Raw genomic sequence first — 17762 nt, 5'->3', positions numbered from 1 at the left:
CCACTCTAGGTGACAGTCTTGGAGCTGGGGAAAGGATTTTGAAAGGGTATTTTCCTCCCCGTAGCTATGGGGAAACCTTGGTCCTGTGCAGCAAAAGCCCCTGGTTCCCTGTGCCAGGAGTGCTGTATATTCAGACTACACCAGACCCATATAGCAATCTTTTGCTAATCCTTGCTCAGTGGCTGTGACCCCAGTGGCCTGGAGCCACCAGGTCTGCATCTTTCAGCACAGGGATGGACTTATGTTTTGATCTGTGCTGCTGACAGCTCGCCCAGGTTATAACGTGAGTGTTGGTCTCCTGGTGCTTGAAAAACTTGAAGCCCCTTTGCTGCTGACAAGAAATGAGGGGAGCACAAGCTTGGAGGGGGAGGGGGAATGTCCTGAGGTCACAGTTTCACAGGCAGTTTCTGGGGTTGTTACTTGTTTGCAAAAATGTGTCATTTATTTAGTTGACATATTTATTTGGAGCATTTATTTTCTCCAATTAAAGACCCACTGTCCAGCGCCCAGGGCACACTGCCATCAGTCTCAGGGTGAAAATAGAGCCAAACTGTCCAGTTTGCTGGGCCTTTTGGTCCCACAGGGATGGCAGTGCTTTAGATGTCATTCGTTGCAGTGGGTGGTTTGCTGTCAATTCCTGTGGCTAACAAGAACAATGCTGCTCTCACTTCTTCTGGGCCCTATCCAGAAGTTAGGTGAATGGATAATTTTTCTTCTAACTGGAGCTAAGCTGAGACCTGTATTAATGAAAGCCTCTTGGGTTTGGAGGAGAAACTAATTTTGTGTAACATACCTTTTGCTAACTTCTGTTATCATCTTTTCTAGCTAAATGTGAGCAGACTGAAAGAGGTTATCAAGTGCCTATATGTGGACCAGTTGTTTGTTTTAGATGGTTCCCTTTTTTGTGATCTTTCTTGATTTGGGCACCAGCAAAAAGCAGCTTTCCTGGAGAAAGAGCTTTCTCAGCATGCTGCTTGGGGCTTGTTGGGTCTGTTCGACTGAGGGACGTCATGGACATCTGCGTAATGGTTGTAAAGTGCATGGGCCAGGCTGCTGTTTGTGTGGCAGTGTGCAAGTGTGAAGAGTGACTCCAGGTGCTTTATTTCAGCACAGTGGCATCAGATGAGCTGTGCCCAGGGATTGGACTGTGCTGTCAACTTGCACTACTTGCCCTGCAAATCACTGTGGCCCTGCTCCTTTTGACAGCCTTCCTGCTTTCAAAGAGATTCCTCTGGACATTCTTATTCAAATGTGTTTGTATGACTTAAGTGATCAGTCCTAAATCATCACATGTACAGCTCAGGACCAGGCATTTGACTTTGGCATAGGAAGTCTATTACTTTCTTAGCCTAAGCAGGGCAAAGAGAGTACACAGGTGGGTCCCAGTGTGTGCTGGTTCTGTTGGCAACATTTTCCCAGGAGATTCCTCTGGATATGTTTCCCAGCTTCCTTCCTTTTCTTTGCATAGAAATGGAGGACTCACCAAGACCAGACTGCTCTGGTACTGCACAATCCTTGGTATCACATTATCTGCAAGTGCATTATCTGTGTTGCTCCTTCATGTCCTTACTTGGGGAAATATCTGGAGAGATGCTTCCCTGTTCACCAAAGGGTTTGGAGCTGGGCTGACCACTCAGGTACTGCCTGGGATACTGATGGTGCACCTTGGGGTGTTTACCTTGTATCCACGTCTCACCAGAGCTTGTTCCTGTATTTCAGTCTTGAGTCTGAAGGTTAGTCTGGTCACTCTTTCCTCCTTGGAGAGCAAGAGAAGACTTTCTCCCTGGTGGTCTGTGTTCAGATGTTTGAGCAGCTGATGGCTGGCACTTCTAGCTCTTCCTCCTCCCCTACAATCTCCTCCTACAACCCCCATGTGCCTGAGGAAGTTGGGAGATTCCCCACCCTCTCTGTTTGCAAAAGCTGATTTCTGGGGTTGTGACTTTTAACATGCATAAACAGCACTAATTTAGTCATTTATTTAGTTGACATATTTATTTGGGATGTTCCTTTGCTTCACTTAAAGATCCTGTGGCCAGTGCCCCAGGCATGCTCAGCAGTATGTGAATGAACAAGATCCATCAATTACTCTTGATCAGATCAAAGTGGCCAGGAAATACTCACATAACTCATGTCCCTGCACTGGCTTGTCTGGAGCCACACAGTTTGCGACTCAGCGTTCCCTGGCTGAGGGGCACGTCCTCGCTCCCCTGCAAACGCACTGGCATCAGTACAGTGTGGGAGAAGCAGCTTTCCTGAGGTGTTGCTGTCCCTTTGGGCAAGCCGCCTCCCTTACTGGTGCTGTTTTGTTTTGAGCCCTATTCTATCGGCTTGTTGTAGGAAGGGGGCAAGTCAATACATGTGCTCACAGCTCTGGCTGCTGTGCTCACATCCCTAGTGAGACAGTGTGCACTACCTTGTATCTTAAGAGTTGTGTCTGCTCTCTTTTTCCAAGCACCTGCTTGGAAAACAGCCTCTGCTTTCTTAGCCCGAAAAATGAACGCTTTGGTCCCTCCTTCCCTCCTTCATATCTCTTTTGATGTTTTAACCATAAAGGCCAAATGGAGAAGCACCAGGGCATGACAGGTGAATTGTCAGTCCTTCTGTCTGCCCTGTAAGCTGCTGGCAGAGCAGGATGGTTTTGCAGGGATTTGTGATGGGTTTACTTAGCCAAGGAGAACCTGGATACTCCAGTTGTGTTTGTGTGTTACCAGTGTGGAGAAGAGCTGAGTGCTGCTCAGTACACAGCTGTTCAAAATGTTTAGTCTAAAAGGTTTCAGCAGCCTGGATATGCCTGGATGTATGTAAGTCTTAAGCCAAGCTGTACTCTCATGAGTTTTTTTTTGCCAAGAGCTATAGTGTTTCTGATGTGCAGCATGATGTTACAGCAGACTTGAGAGTCTTTTCCATCTCTGAACAAAATGCACTTAAGAAAACAGAGTTTGTGTTGTCAAGGCACTGATCGAATCAAACTTGCTTTCTTCTCTCTTACAGGTTACCAGGACAATGCCAGTACTTAGGGCTGCCGGTTGCTGATTACTTCAAACAGTGGATTAATCTGAAAAAGGTACTTCTGTGCAAACTGCCATGGTCCCTATCTCCCTGTCTCCCTCCTCCCCTTGTCCTTCACTTTTCCTCTTTAAGGAGGTGTCAAATAACTACTGCTGTTTTGCATTGAAATGAGTTATTTTCTCAGAAGCTGGGCTGAGCGAGTCCTCCAGCTCCCTATTGTATCTCCTCTAATAGAGTCTTACTGTACTTGATGGGATGTGTTCTGCAGCTGGGGAGAATCCCATTGTGGCAGGCACAGTGCGATATCTGCATAATATTGGGACACTGTGAGACCCTTTTTCAGTGAAGGTTGTGTTGTCGCCAGTATTGCTGACTTTGTTTTGTTTTGCAGCCATATAAGGCTCCTAGGAGCATGGTTCCCGTCAGATGAAATTCCGGTTAATAAATGTGGAAATACTCCAGTATAAAAATCAGCATTTCTCTTTGTGATGTGGGGAAAGGGAGCTGTCTCAGCAGCACATCAACCTAAGAGATCAGTGATCACTTTGCTAAGCAAAATGCCTTGGACTGAGTGCTGTCTGGTGCCTTGTCTTTTGCTGCACACTTTCACTGGGTGGTTAAGGAGCCGCATGCTGTGCATCCACAAGGACTCCTGGCACAGCTGCTTCATCTGCTCAGAAAAACATGGTGATTCCATAAGTCACAAACCAAAGTGGGAAGAAAAGAACAAGTGTGATTACAAGCAGGAGCAGGGTGAGGGAGGAGACTGTGGTCTGTGCACAAGAGAAATTGGGGTGGCCCTCCTGGTTAAACCTTCAGATAAGTAAGATTCCCTTCCCCCATCCAATTTAGTGCTTTATTTGGGTTTCTATGCCTTTTCCTGGTAATTAAGGGTCTCAGTAAGCGGATTTTCTTATAAACAGCTCATTGTTCTTGTGGGCTTTGCTTTTGTTCTTTTATTTATTTATTGTTTTAAATGGAAGCGTGAGTGACAGGCTGAGCAGCCGCAGAAGGACAATTTGCATGATCTGTTCCATCAAATAGGGTAGAACATGAACTTAACAAGGGATGCTGGCAGCACATTCCTGGCTGAACTTGTCAAAGGGTCTTGTATTTCCCTGCTGTCAGAGCAAATCTTTTGGCTGATTGCTGGTCCTTGGTAAATGAAATCTGAAAGCACATTGGGGCATTCTGCAGTTCAGTGACCATTAATGATCGCCATTTGAAGTTCACTAAACTTCCGGTGAATGGATAGCAGCTATATAACCAGCAGGTTGATGGCTGCAGAATAATAATACTCAAAAAAAAAAAAAATCCCTGTGTACTGTGATGTTTGCTAAGAGGTAGGTTGATCCAGCCATGCTCCTCCTCTGGGCTTCAGGATGAAAGACTTATGGCACTTTCCCATAGTTCAAGGTTTCTGGATTTAGTATGTTAGGGGATTCCTCATTATGTAGATGTCCAGGCAAGTGTCTCTTCTTCAAGGTGAGCATTCATGTATTGCATGTCAGCAAATACTGTGATACTAAGCTGAGGACTGCTAAGCATCCATGAAGCCCCAAGCACAGAGCTAAAGGCAGGGGCAGGAGGGAAGTTGTTACAGTGAAATGTTCCCCTATCCAGCTCCCTGAAAGGGTCACATGCTGAGCATGTAGGATGGGGGCATGTGGGTTGGGTTGTCCTCCTCTGCAGATGTGTTACTTGGAAAGTAAAGCTTCAACCTCCTTCAGATTGTGCAGGAAAGGGAATGTGAGAGAGAAATGTTGATCTTCTTCCAGCCCCTCTAATCCTTTAAAAACATTGAAGTTTTTCTGACACTGTAATACCTGACACCTCTGAACACAGAATGGTTCCAGGGACCCTGTGTCCCTCTGGGAAGTGACTCATGTTGCAGAGAAGAGCAGGGGCCTCTCCTGTCTTGTGGCTAAGAGCTGCTTCTCCTGGGACTTGCTCTTACCCTGGGGTGGTGATCTTTCTATGCCATGCACTGCTTTCAGGTGCTTCTGGGGTAACTGCCTCTGTGTTTGCATAAGAGAGAATTTCCTGCCTAGATAACTAATTCTGTCAAAGCAGATGGACCCAGTGGAGACTCAGTCTCTATTGAATGAGCTCCGAGTGGACAGGTAACTAGCCCCTCCATTCCTCCCTGCATAGTTCAGGTGGCCCTTTTTCCCCTCCCTCTGGCACATTCCTGACTTAGAAATACCTCCTAGGCTGAATCTGCCTCTGACCTGATCCATGAAGTAAGTGAAGGTGTTGGAGGGTGGGTGGGGCTTGCAGTGTGAAACCGATGATTTCTAGGTCATGGATAATGCAGAGACTTGAATGTTTCAGAGCTCAAGAAAACAGGCACATATGACAGAGAGCAGTTTCCTGAAGGATGGCCCCACCTGCACCTGCTGTATCTTCTTTGAGTCTTTTCTTATGAGCAGTGATAACAAGAGGACCTGTTTGAATTAGGGAGCTCCTGTTGCAACTACCTGGCAATGCTGAAGTAGGATTGCACACAGACAAGTTTGTGTACCTATGTGTATGGCAGTAGCAACAAAATACATTCCAGATTCCTCTGCCAAAGCACACAAAGCTTCAGGTCCTCCTTGTCTCTGTTTTGTATCATTTTAAAAAACAGTCCTTGTCTGGACTCCTTCTGCCAGAGCGTGGGATGCTCCAGAGCTCAGCAGATCTTCTTCCTGCAGTGGTGAGAGAGTTTTTCTCAGAGTTCATTTGCCAATAAACGTCCCTTTTCACTGCTGTGCTGTAGGAACAATTGAAGTGAGAATTTTGTGCCCGCAGGCAGCTTTCACAATTTCCAAGACCTGCCTCTTGGGCAAGCTGGAGAGAGGAATTGCCCCCAGTAGCTGTCACGATTACTTTGCCTCAGGCAAACCTTGTGGGATTGATCTGGCCATTCAGATGGTGGTGAGCTCCACATTTGACTGCTGCAATGGTGGCCACAGTGTCTTGGGATCTGTAAAAAAGCCTTCTGTGGAGGAGATGGGGGGGAAAAGCTGCCTGTGCACTTGACCATGTTTGCTGAAGTTTTATTTTGCCCTGTGCCCCCCCAGCCTGCTAATGCATCCCTTCCGTCAAGCCTGGTCGGTGTTTGCTGACATTTTTAATGTCACTGAGCGATCTTGTATCTCTAGTGAACTGTCAGTGTAGAGCTGACTCGGGGCAGAGAGTTTATCATGTTCTTCACTTCGATTAGTTCAGCCTTGTGGGAGGGGAGCAGAAAGCAGAGGAGGCTTTCTTTGAATGCTGCAACATTTCAGATATCCCCCTAAACCATCTCAATAGAGAGCCACCATCCCATCTGCCAGTTCTCCTTAGGGACCTGTCACGTTGATCTGCAGAGGCCCTGTGGGTTAGGACTGAGGTGCAGAACCTGAGCTACATCAGTGGAGCTGGATGCTCAGGGTGGAAATAACAGAGAGGGCTTCATGTCAGGAGAGAGGGGCACCAGTGGAGTAACGTGTGCAGAAAGCAGGAGGCCATGAGTCAAGATTTATGCAAAAAGGAAAGCTGCTGCAGCTAGCAAGCTACAACCAAGCTGCTGCCCAAAGAGTATCCTCAGGTAGCCTGGGTAAACCCATTAGTGCTTATTCTAACAGCAGGATGAGCTCTCACTTGTGTTCCCTCTGCTCTTTCAGGAGCCTCTGTGGTTTGTTTTCCAGGTCCCACTAGAGTTAGCAGCATGGTTGGTCCTGTGATGAATCCTCACCCCTGGGGCTGGAACCAGTGCTATGTTAGGCTGAGGACACAGTGCCCACAATCACAAGGTGTCCAAGAGCTTGGGAATAGGAAACCCAGCAGGCAGTAGGAGTTGTCAGCACCATTGGGCTGGGAGTATATCACTGAAGGGAGAGCCGTTTAAAGGAGGGAGGAGGTGGAGGAAGAGGGGTGAAGATAGATTTTCTTACAACGAGCTTGTGCAAGAAGAATGTTAGAAAGATGATGAGGTTATCAAAATGGCCAGACCAAATATATAACCCAGATTATCTTTATGCCAGAGGCCAGTAGCTGATGCTTGCAGGTGTAACAGGGAGAGAGCATGGCTTGAGTCAGCTTTCTCTGATCCCCAGCAATTGTCTCCTCAAGAACTGAGAGCTATCCCTGGACCACGGTATCTAGCACCCCCTGTTTTTACCATGTCTATCTACCAGAAACTTGTGCACCCTTTTCTGAATCTGCTCATGCTTTCAGTCTCTACAGCATCCTGCGGCAATGACTTTTGCTATTTAATTATGCATCAATTATACTCTGTTTACTCATACATTATGTGAAGATGCAGGTCCCTTTGTTTCTTTTAAACCTATTGTCAGATTATTTTCTTTGACCTAGGTCTTGCATTGTGTGAAAGAACACGTTACTAGTTCTTCTTAATGGTGTTACTCTTGATTTGAGACCTCAGTCATATTCTTGCTCAATTGTCTTTTCCAGCACAGCAAAATTTGTTGGAGGGCTTGCACAAAGGCACTTGTGGGCTCTGTGACTCTAGAGCTTGTGGCTTGTGGAATTCTTAACATATGTGCACTATCCTTCCTGGTCCTCCATTTATTCTCTGTATGTTTTGCAGTTAAAAGATAAGAGGAGTGTTTTATGTATCCACTAAGGGTTTGTTTTATTCCTTGTTTTTCAAATTATATTTAATTTATTTTTTTAAAAGAAGACAGTCTTCATACCCATCACAGAGCTGTCCCTTTCTCCGCTATCCTGGCATCTTTGACCATCTTTGATTTCTGTTCAGAGGGTGCAGCATGTCTTTGGATACAGTAATAGTGGCTGCTTTAGGAGTGAGAGAAAACTGGTCTTAGTTTGACATCCTCCTGAAATTCAGGGGAGTTTATATGAAAGGCAAGAGTTGAATGATGTGTGTGAAGGAATGCAACTTTCCCTCGGAGGACATGATGAAACAGGCTTGACAGAGCCTTGGGGGCAGAACGTGACCATGCTGGGGTGTTGTGGCTGTGCACAGAGCTGGCCTTTCCAGGGTCAGCCTTTACTGATCTGTAGATATTCCTGTTTGGAAGTTAACTGTTAATACACATCCACAAATGTTTTAAGGTCACCTACTTGCATTGTGAAATCTGTCAGAGGAAGCATGTAATAGGATGTTTTTGTTAATATTTGGCTACTAGAAATAAACACATCTTAAACAAACAAAGATTTGCTAACAGCTTTCTGTCTCCTCTGAATTAACAATTCTTTCTGCCTTTGGGGTGGGAGGCGGGGCTGTGAGTACTTCTCAGGCACTTGGTGCTGAAGTGTCTCGAGTGCTTTAGATGAAGATCGTTGAAATGGGTGAGAAATGGTTTATGTGTTAACCCATATATTTGGAAGTTGTTTTTGTGATGTTTAACTTCTTGAGAACTTAGACTGATTGTTATCAATTTCTTGTTTATTGAGTTACTGGCTGCAGGGAATATAAAATGCCTGGTAAGATTAGAAATGCCAGAGGAGGATTCCTCAGGCAAAGTGCTTCATGGCCAGAGCATCAAGCACATGAATAAATGTTATCTCCTAACTGCGAAGAACTGTGCCCAGGGCTTTGCTGGTTTGCAGCATGGGTGCCTGTTCTGAGACCCTGTCAAACCTTCCTTCAGTGGGACCTGGGCTTGCTTGGTTCCTCACCCCATGGGTGAAGCTCTTGGCTTTGGAAAGTCTCAGAGGGCAGAAATGGGAGAGGTTGTGAAAGGAAACACAAGGAGAAGTGTGACTCCAGGGCTAGGGAAATAAGGGTATCTCTTTCAAGGAGATGAGGAAAGGAAAGTGTCTGTGGAATGGCATTGGTTCGTAGTTGGAAGGAAATGGAAGGAATTGCTTATAACAGCAAAATGACTGTGTTTAATAAATACTTTGCTCTGTATTTACAGAAAGGCAGAGGTTGCCATATTGCTGAGCAAGAGGTTTGCTGTTACAACACAATTTTCTGATAAAAGTCAAGTGGTGAATTGGTTGGCATTTTGCATAGCTGCTTTACAGGAGTTTTAAAGAGCTGGCTGAGATGCCCTGGACTATTAATAAGTCTTTGAACATGGGGGAAGTTCTAGAGGACTGGAAGAAAGCTAATGTTGTACCAGTAATTTAGAAGGGCAAATGGGATGACCGATGAAGTAATTATAGCCCTATCATCTTGACATTAATTCTGGGCAAAGTAATGAAAAGCCAGATATCATCGTTGATTAATAAAGAATGAAAAGAGGGTAATATAATGCCAATCAATGTGGATTTATGGAAACTAGATCTTTTTCAAACTAACTTGATATTTTTTTTATGAGAATACATGTTTGGTTGATAAAGGTAACCATGTCAATGTAATATACTTCTGGAAGGCATTTGACTTGGTACCTTATGACATTTTGATTAAGAAACAAGAGTGATACAAAATCAACATGGCACACATTACATTGATTAAGAAAGAGCAAACTGACAGCTCCTAGCATTTAATTGTAAATGGATAATCATCATGGAGTGCATGTCTTCCTAGTGGGGTCCCATAGGGACCTATTTCTCAGACCTCTTGTATTTAACACTTCTGTCAATGCCCTGAAAGAAAACATAAAAATCATTTTTGGTAATACGTGCAGATACTGTATGTAGAAGGTGGCTGCTGTTCGATTTATAAACAGGCAATGGTGAGGAGGAGCAAAGGGGCTGGATCATTTCTTTCTCTGGGTTTGGTTTGACCAGTATGGGATGTTGGATCCCATCTGTATCAGAAAGAATTCTAGAAACCTGAAGACTGGATGAGAACTGCAAGACCAGAGGAGCATTTACCATGCAGTAACAACCCTGGGAGCCGTTTAGGGTACCAGAGAAGGGTAAGGGCTGTAGTTGCCAAATATCTAAAGGGAGAGCCAAGATGTGACAAGAGATTCCTTCACGGATGCAGACAAAACCATAAGCAGTTCCAGTTCCTGGAAGCCAAAGCAAGGTAATTCAGATGCAGATCTTTACAGTGTGGGGTAATTAACTGTTGGAACAACTTACCGAGGACTGTGGTGGATAATCCAGCTCAGAAAGGAAGGCTTTTTTCCTAAAAATGTCAGCTGTGGTTCAGACAGGAATTTGGGGCAGTGCTGTGGTTTGTGCAGGTCAAGCCAGCCGGTCATGGCTGTTTCATTTACCGTGATGATCTTTGCCTGTCCGTCTCGCACAGCTCTGGCCGCTCTGTTCCCTTGCAGTGAGAGCACTCTTGAGGGCTCCTGGCTTGAGGAGCACAGACAGCATGAACAACACAAGGCTGGGAATGGAGGGGGAAGCATGCTGGGGAACATGGCACCTCTGGCACGGTCAGAGGAGCCCTCTTGCTCCAGGGCTGGAGCACAGCAGCTGTCCACGACTTCTCCTTTAAATCTGTTGTGCAGCTGTCTGAACTCTGAAATTTCTTTCACTCTCTCCCTTGCCTTGTTAACATGTGTTGCCTTTGGGGTAATCAGGGAAAAAATATTATGTCCTTTTACAATTACCGGGTTTTGGAATATTAAAATGTCTCTCTGCATCGGCAGTGTTATTTTGATTGGTATTCTAACCTTTGACTAGCCCATAAAGCGAGCCGCTCTTCAAGCCAATATTGCGGGACTGAAATTTAATTCCGAAATGATTCCAGATAATAGGGAGACAGATAATATATGCATGAAGGATATTATGTTTGGACTAAATGCAGCAGGGCCAGGGCTTGGGAGTTGAATAATAGCCCAGAGTGAGTTATAATCTGTGGGACAGAAATACCTTACTGTCAGGGACAGGAGAGGAACTCTTAAATCAAAGGGAGGGAGATGAGGAGGGAGTTGAGGATTGTCATCTCAACGGGAAAGGGCATCCAGGAGAGGCCTTAAAGGAGCAGCCCTTTCCGTCCTTCTGCAGAGCAACCTGTCCTTCCTTTGTTACTTAATAAGGAGTGCTGAGTAAAAATGTACTTCCAAGGAAAACCAATAGGCAGGGCATTCTGGAAGTTCTTGGCAGTCTTTTCTCTTTTGTCTTCCTGGATTCATTAGAAGAATGTACAGCATGGGTTGATGTCTCAGTTTCTCTACAAGTTGTAACCAAATTGACCAAGAAGCTCTGCAATACATGCTAAGGTACAGTGCTCACATAATACAGAGTAATCATCAGGGTTGATTTTGACATCCTCTTTCACATAAAACAAAGCACAGGAATGGCATGTGGGCTGCATGGACAGTAGTTGTTGCTCAGGGCTCTGCCCCTGACGTTTTCAGCCTGGGACTCACTGCCAGGCAAGGCTGTCTCCCTCCCTCAGAGTTGCTGCCTAAGCTGGTGACTGGAGACACAGAGTAGAAGTATCTTCTGTGACAGCAGAGGTACAAATTCAGTGACTTTTAAACATTGGAGGCTTTAAGAAACAAGACCTCCCTCTGGGCTCTCTGTATCAGGGAAGGGAACTTAAGGTTTTTGCTATTTACTCCTCTACAAGTGGCGCTTTGTGCTTTGCCAGCAGCTTCCAAACGTGATGGAGTAGTCAGCAGGATACTCTCCACTCTGCAGTAGCTCAGTCCTATAACTTAACCTGCTGGGCAAGGTGTTGGGAGCTTTCTGTAGCTGGACTCTGCAGAGCATTGCGGGTGACCGTGCTGCCAGCTGTCCTGGGAGGAGGAGAACTGAGCAGACAGAGATGGAGAACGATGTCTGCTGCTGGGTGACACAAACCCATGTCATTATAACAGGCTTTGGCTCAGTGGCACAAACTTATAGTTTCATAGTAATGATCCCAGCCTCACATTTCATTTCCTTTCCTTACAGTCTCAGGAGCTGGTCTTGCTACAGCTGAGAGGGGCTCTAGATGCAGCCTGGCGGCTTCACTGGTTTTGGATAACTTGAATGATAACATACATGCCCATCTCAGGAGAGCAGAAATAGAGTGTCCATTATTGCCTAAATCAAATGGTTTTGTGTTTCCCTCTCCTTTGGTTTTGGTTTTGGGTTTTTTTTTATAAATTATATCATCAAAACACAGGAGCAATTTTCTGTGGAACTTGTGTCTATACAAATTGTTTGGAGAGACAGGAAAGATGTGATCCCCTGAGGGTTCATGTAAGTTATATGGAAGCTACTTAGATCTACTGCAGGGTAAAGGGGACACCTTAGTATTTTGGTCCTATTAACAACAAGCTCTTCCTGGAACATCCTTCCATCCTTCTGTCCTTCTCATAGCTATGCTGCATGTTTTCTCATGGCATCTCACACACACATTAACTTCTTTACCATCAGGGGTTCTCCTACATTCTCTTTTGATAATGCATACTAAAATGTGCTAGGTGCATGTTAAAGTTCACCTCTTTTCCTAGGCAGGGTGTTTTGCAGCCTGGTCTTAGCCTTTGGAACAAAAGAGTTTCACATTCTGCATTCGGGGAGGACCTGCCACAGGTAGAAAAACCCAGAGCGGAATAGAAGGGTCAGAGAACTGGAAGACATGACCTCCAGAGAAAGAATGAGGGATTTAGAGGACAAAGCCTCCAGCTGCACCAGGGGACATTTAAGTTGGACATTATGAAGAATTTCTTCCCAGAAAGGGTGATCAGATATTGGAATGGGCTGCCCAAGGAGGTGGTGGGGTAACTGTCCCTGGAGGTGTTTGAGGAAAGATTGGATGTGGCAGTCAGTGCCATGGTCTGGTTGACAAGGTGGTGTTAGGTCATAGGTTAGACTCCATGATCTCAGAGGTCTTTTCCAACCTAATTGCTTCTATGATCTGGGATGTTCAGCCTAGAGAAGACTAAGCAGAAATAATTTTTGAGGAATGAAAGTGCTCAGTTTCTGACTGGTTGTGGTGTATGGCTCTCAATCACATCCTTACCAGCTGCAGGAATATCAGTAAGCAGTCTCCATGGATAAGAGGAGGAATATGGGACCTCTAGCTCTTGTGAGTTCAGAAGAATGTGGTGGGGATGGTTTGGGTAGAGTTGGTCATGCCTCGAAGCAGACAGTCAGTCATCACTTCTCCCCTCCTGTTTGCCCTATGTGCTATGATACTAGTTCCTTTGCCCTTGCACTGGGGCATGGGCTGTGTGCATTCCTTGGGACACATCACTGAAACTCAAGAGTACGTGAGCAGGGAAAGAAGGGATATTTCCCTTGGATGCCATGTACAGTCTCCACTCCCCTCCTGATTCTGTCTGCCCAAATCCCAGATGTTTGAACTGGGAAAATCCCAAGGCAGACTTTATTATTTGGCAGTGCCTTTGGGCTTCAAGTAAGAACAAGGGCCTCCTGTAGGCACATGTGATACAGAGAGCTCTCAGGTAAGGTCAGAAGGTATTGATTCAAGAGAAACTGAGAAGCACAATTATGTTCCTTGGCCCCATGTAGCCTGCAGCTACTGGACAAAGCAGAGAGGAAAATTTGTTGCCTTTGAGCTTTTTTTTTAACCAGGGCAAAAGATTTGCCTTTTAAGTGAAATTCTGAGCAGCAGTTTGCTGAGCACACTGCCATGGTCACTTTACCGAAAGCATCCTTGTCTATGCAAGTGGTTGGAGGCAGGTTGGCATTTCTGATTCTTTCTATGCACATTGGTTTAGCTGCAGGCAAAAGGCAGAGGGCCAGCTGCTCAGACCTTGTGTGCTGCTCTTCCTGCTGAGTGCCATATTGCTCGGCTGCACCTCACTGTGCCTGCATTCCCCATGCTGGGGGATTTGAACATCTGTCCCCTATACCGAGGAGCCTCCTGGTTTCCATCTGGCTGTGTTTGTCTGCTGCTGTTGAGGTTAAACATACTGCTCAGACCTTTGTTCCATGGGTCTGATTGCTGCTTGCAGGTTGAGGAAGGGGCTGGGAGTTGAAGGCACAAATATGTGAAAAATGGCCTTTCCTAGAGTCCCATGGGAAAGGCAAGGGACAGAGCATCCCTGCATCCCAGCCATTCATCTAGAGCTTTACTTGAGTACCAGCACAGCTGCCTAGTGCCTGGGAGAAGAGCTGGTTTTCTTAGCATTTATTTGAAACACAGGAGCTCCATGTAGGAGCATGAAAATAGGCTTTTGCAGTTCTCCAGGAAGGCATGATGGGCTCTCAGATTCTCTAGCCTTGGGGATTAAAACATTACCTGTTTTGGTCCTCATTTTCCTACCAAGCCAACACAGCTACAAAAGGGAGAGTGACTGCTTGCCATTACCACCAGCAACAGCAGGCTGGTTTATGGTAGCCATTGGCTTACCTGAAAGTGGGAGGAACAGATTTTTTTTTTTTCTTTTGTATGAGATGTTCCCAGTGCCCTGTGTTGTGTGTGATGCACTGTCCTACTGAAAGGATTGGGACTTTGCTACTGGTGTCTTGGCTGGGAAAGTGTGGGTGTGCAGCCTCTGCCCCATTGCGCAGAAGCATACCAGGGCTTGGCTTTGACTTCTCGTGGGCTCAGTATAAAGCAGCCAGAGATGGTGAGCAGTGAGATGGGAGAATTTGTATATTAATAACTTGCAGTACTTCACACTCATTAAATTAATTAATTAAATCCCTAAGAACCCCAAGGCTACTAAGGAAGTTGATTTCAGAGTTAGGATTAAAAGTCTCCTGTCACCCTTCCCCCATGCTGGCACAGCGCTTCTGGCTTCATCCTGGCTTTTGCTCTTTCACTTGCAGGTTTCCGTGCTTGAACTCTGCCTGCAGCCCAAGGATTGAATCTATCAAAGTGGCTTTTCTAAGAACTGGCTGAAAAGTCTACAGATATGATCCACTTTTGTTTAGAAAACAACCCATCTTTTGCCCGTGTCTGGGCATAAACTTCTCTTATTTTGTGGCCTGCGGGGGAGGGCAGCTCTCATCACTCTGAAGCATGAGCCCAGCCAGGGTCTATCCCACAGTGGCTGGTTTTTCCAGTTTCCTAGGCACTGTCTCCTACAGACCAGGACCATTTTCTCCTTGGGTGCTCTGACATGAGTGCTGCTGCCATCTTTTTATAGGGCATCAAAGCTCCTGAGCAAATGGCCATTCCCAAGCTTGTTCAGTACCCATCAAGCTCTCAGCAGTCCCTTCTGGGTGTCAGTAGGTGTGGTAGGGCAAGATGCTTTTATTTACTGACAAACATGCACCTTTCCTTCCTTGTGTTCAATGTTGTGTTGCAAAAGCTCATAATCATGTTGTTTGATACTTTCCTGGACATCCTATCCACAGCTGAAATTGTAGGTCTCACTCATGAGATCAGCTGATGGATCAGCTCCATCCACCTCACCTTTCTTTGAGCCAGGACACTGGCATTTCAACACTGCACTCAAAGTACCTTAAAGCAAATGACTTACATTGAGCCATGCAGGATGGAGTGTAGTTGAGCTGTTGTCTCTCCTCCAGACATTGGTTGACATCCCAAATGGTTTGAGTGGTGTGGAGATGAAATGTCAGTGTACTGTTCTGCCAGTGCTCCTCCTGCATGCATCCTGCAGATGTGTTTTTAAACAAACTGTAGATATTTAGTGTATGGTTTTGTGCCAATTTCAGGAAAGCCTGTTCTCTGTGCTCTGCCAGTGTGGTAACCTCTGTCAGCCCTCTGACTGATGCTGTTAATATTTGAGAGATTATTTGGGATCTCTGCCTTGGCTGCACTACTCACTCAGGGAAGAGCTGTCCTGTGTGGATGCTGCAGCTGCCAGGGGAGTGCACTTCTTGCCTGACAGTGTATTTTGGAGGAGGCAGGTCTACCATGACTAAGGATAGCACAAAACTTTCAAATAGCTAATTGCTAGCCTCCTGCAGGTCCAGAGTGGACCTTTATTTCTGTAGGTGAAGATCTTTCAGCCTCCCTGGGACATGACATTGTGTTCTTGCCTTTTGGCACCAAATTTATTTGGCCACTGCAATGGAGGGGTATCCCCACACCTCTGCTCAGCCCTTCCAGGTAGGAAGGAACTTGTCTTGGCAGAGCTGCCAAACCAGAAACAGCTCTGAGTCTCTCCTGTGTTTTGGGTCTCCCTTTGCCATTGTACCACGTCTGTTTTGCCCGTGGAGCTCGTTCTGCTGCACCATTCCTTCCCCTGTGGGGACAGTCTGTGCCGATCAGGAGGTGACTGATCCTCTACTGGTAACTCTGCCACACGCAGTTTCCAGCAACCTCCCAGGAGCTGCACATGGACTGTCTGCTCTAAGCAGTGGAGGTGCATGGTCATTCCTCTTGGTTCAGGAGAGTTCTAGTGACACACTCCTTGCTCAGCCTTCCCTATGGGGCCCAGCTAAATCCAGTTGTAAGAATGTGGCTGATGTGCTGTGGGGATAGGGGCTCTGACAGATCCAGGAGACAGGAAAGCCATGTGACTGAATACCAGACTGTGTTTGCTCTGCCTAATTATCAAAAGTATGAGTTTGTTCTGCTAGGTGCACATTATGCCTTTATTGTGCTGTAATTATGCCAGCTGCCTATGTTTAGTGTCATAAAAAGGAATAAAATGCCCATTACCCGCCTAAAGAATTCTTCTTGTGGTTTTTTTTTATTTTTATTGCTCTGGAGTACACAGTGGGGATATCTTTGGTCGGCAATTCTCCATGCAAAATAGCTAGTGAAATACTGTGCCTTTCAGAGAGCTCCTCCAGCCAGCAGCCTGCAAAGGCAGCTGGCCCACGAGCCTCACCTGGCGCTGCCTCTGTTGCTTTCTGCCAGCCCGATCTGGTAGTCAAAATGGTGAAGCCACCACAATGCTTTCCTCTGCAGGAGCTCGACTGCTTTCCAGCAGCATTTTCCTGCTGCCATCCAGGTCCCAAAGCTCCCTCCTCCTGCTGACACAGCACATGAGAGGTGCAGAATTCTTTCCAAGCCTGGGAAAAGATGCAGCCTCTTTACCTGCTGACCTGCTCAGGAAGACACAATGGTGCCTAGGCCTGGTTGAGGTATTTTTTGGGCAGAATGCTGTGTTAAGGTGTCCCATGCCATGGGGAAGCACTTAAGGCTGTTGAGGGAGCAGCTCACAGAGATGTGCGGGTGGGAACCATGCGTTCCTTTGCCCTGCCTTGTCTGGAAACACAAACCAAGTGTCATGAACCTGCCAACAGTCTGGTGGTGCTCCTGCAAGAGAAGGGATACCAAGCATCATACCCCAGCCAGCCCACAGCCCCTGCAATTGGGTTTTGGCTGCTTTGAGGTTTCCTGTGGTGTCTAAATATCTGAGGCCATGTTTCTGTGGTGCTGAGAGATGCCTCAAAGGAGCCACATCCTCCAAGAGCTGAGGTTCTGTGCAAACATCAATTACTGAAACACATACCCTGCCAGGGAACAGCAGCGGGGGGGCTTGCTTTGTGTGTGTAAATCCTAGGGGCATTTTGGTGATATTAAATAATTTCTGATGGAAAAAAAACATAAAGAAAGCCCCATATCCAAATCCCACATCTTCAGAGGTTTTTAAAAGCTGCCTCTCTGCCTTTTCTTCTTCTAGTATTTCAGTCTCTAATTGGAAACTGACTTTATTAGCCTCATTAGGAATGGTTAGTGCTGGCTATAGATAGCTCTTAAATACATGGTTTTGGTGGATGTCAAATCTCTTGGGTTAGTTGGCTTATTTTTCAACTCGATGTTATGTTCAGCAGGTCCCTGATCCCCCCAGCCCAGCTGTGCCACAGATACCTCGCACAATGTCCCTTTTAATTCCCTCCACTTATTTTTTACGTCAGGTGTTCCTTGAAGTGGCCTTCACAGTTCTCCACCCTTTCAGCCGATGACTACGTCAGGGGAAGATGGACTTGTGCCTCCCCGCAGCTTCATTGCATATGCACACGCTGTCTGCCCCGGCGGCACGATTGCCTTGGTGAAGAATCCAAGGGGC

General features: G+C 46.1%; 1 protein-coding gene across 3 annotated transcripts in view; it reads left to right on the top strand.

Moving 5' to 3' along the window:
* The window catches only part of ERI3 (ERI1 exoribonuclease family member 3), a 130056-nt gene that overhangs the window by 48723 nt on the left and 63571 nt on the right, over nucleotides 1-17762 (top strand). For all 3 annotated transcript variants that reach the window (XM_053985603.1, XM_053985604.1, XM_053985602.1), the window contains exon 6: nucleotides 2992-3064. In XM_053985603.1, coding sequence (XP_053841578.1) covers nucleotides 2992-3064 — 73 coding nt within the window. The remainder of the gene's footprint in view (nucleotides 1-2991; nucleotides 3065-17762) is intronic.

Source organism: Vidua macroura, chromosome 9 (assembly GCF_024509145.1).
Source record: "Vidua macroura isolate BioBank_ID:100142 chromosome 9, ASM2450914v1, whole genome shotgun sequence".
Taxonomy (NCBI): domain Eukaryota; kingdom Metazoa; phylum Chordata; class Aves; order Passeriformes; family Viduidae; genus Vidua; species Vidua macroura.
This window is presented reverse-complemented; position numbering and strand designations above follow the sequence as displayed.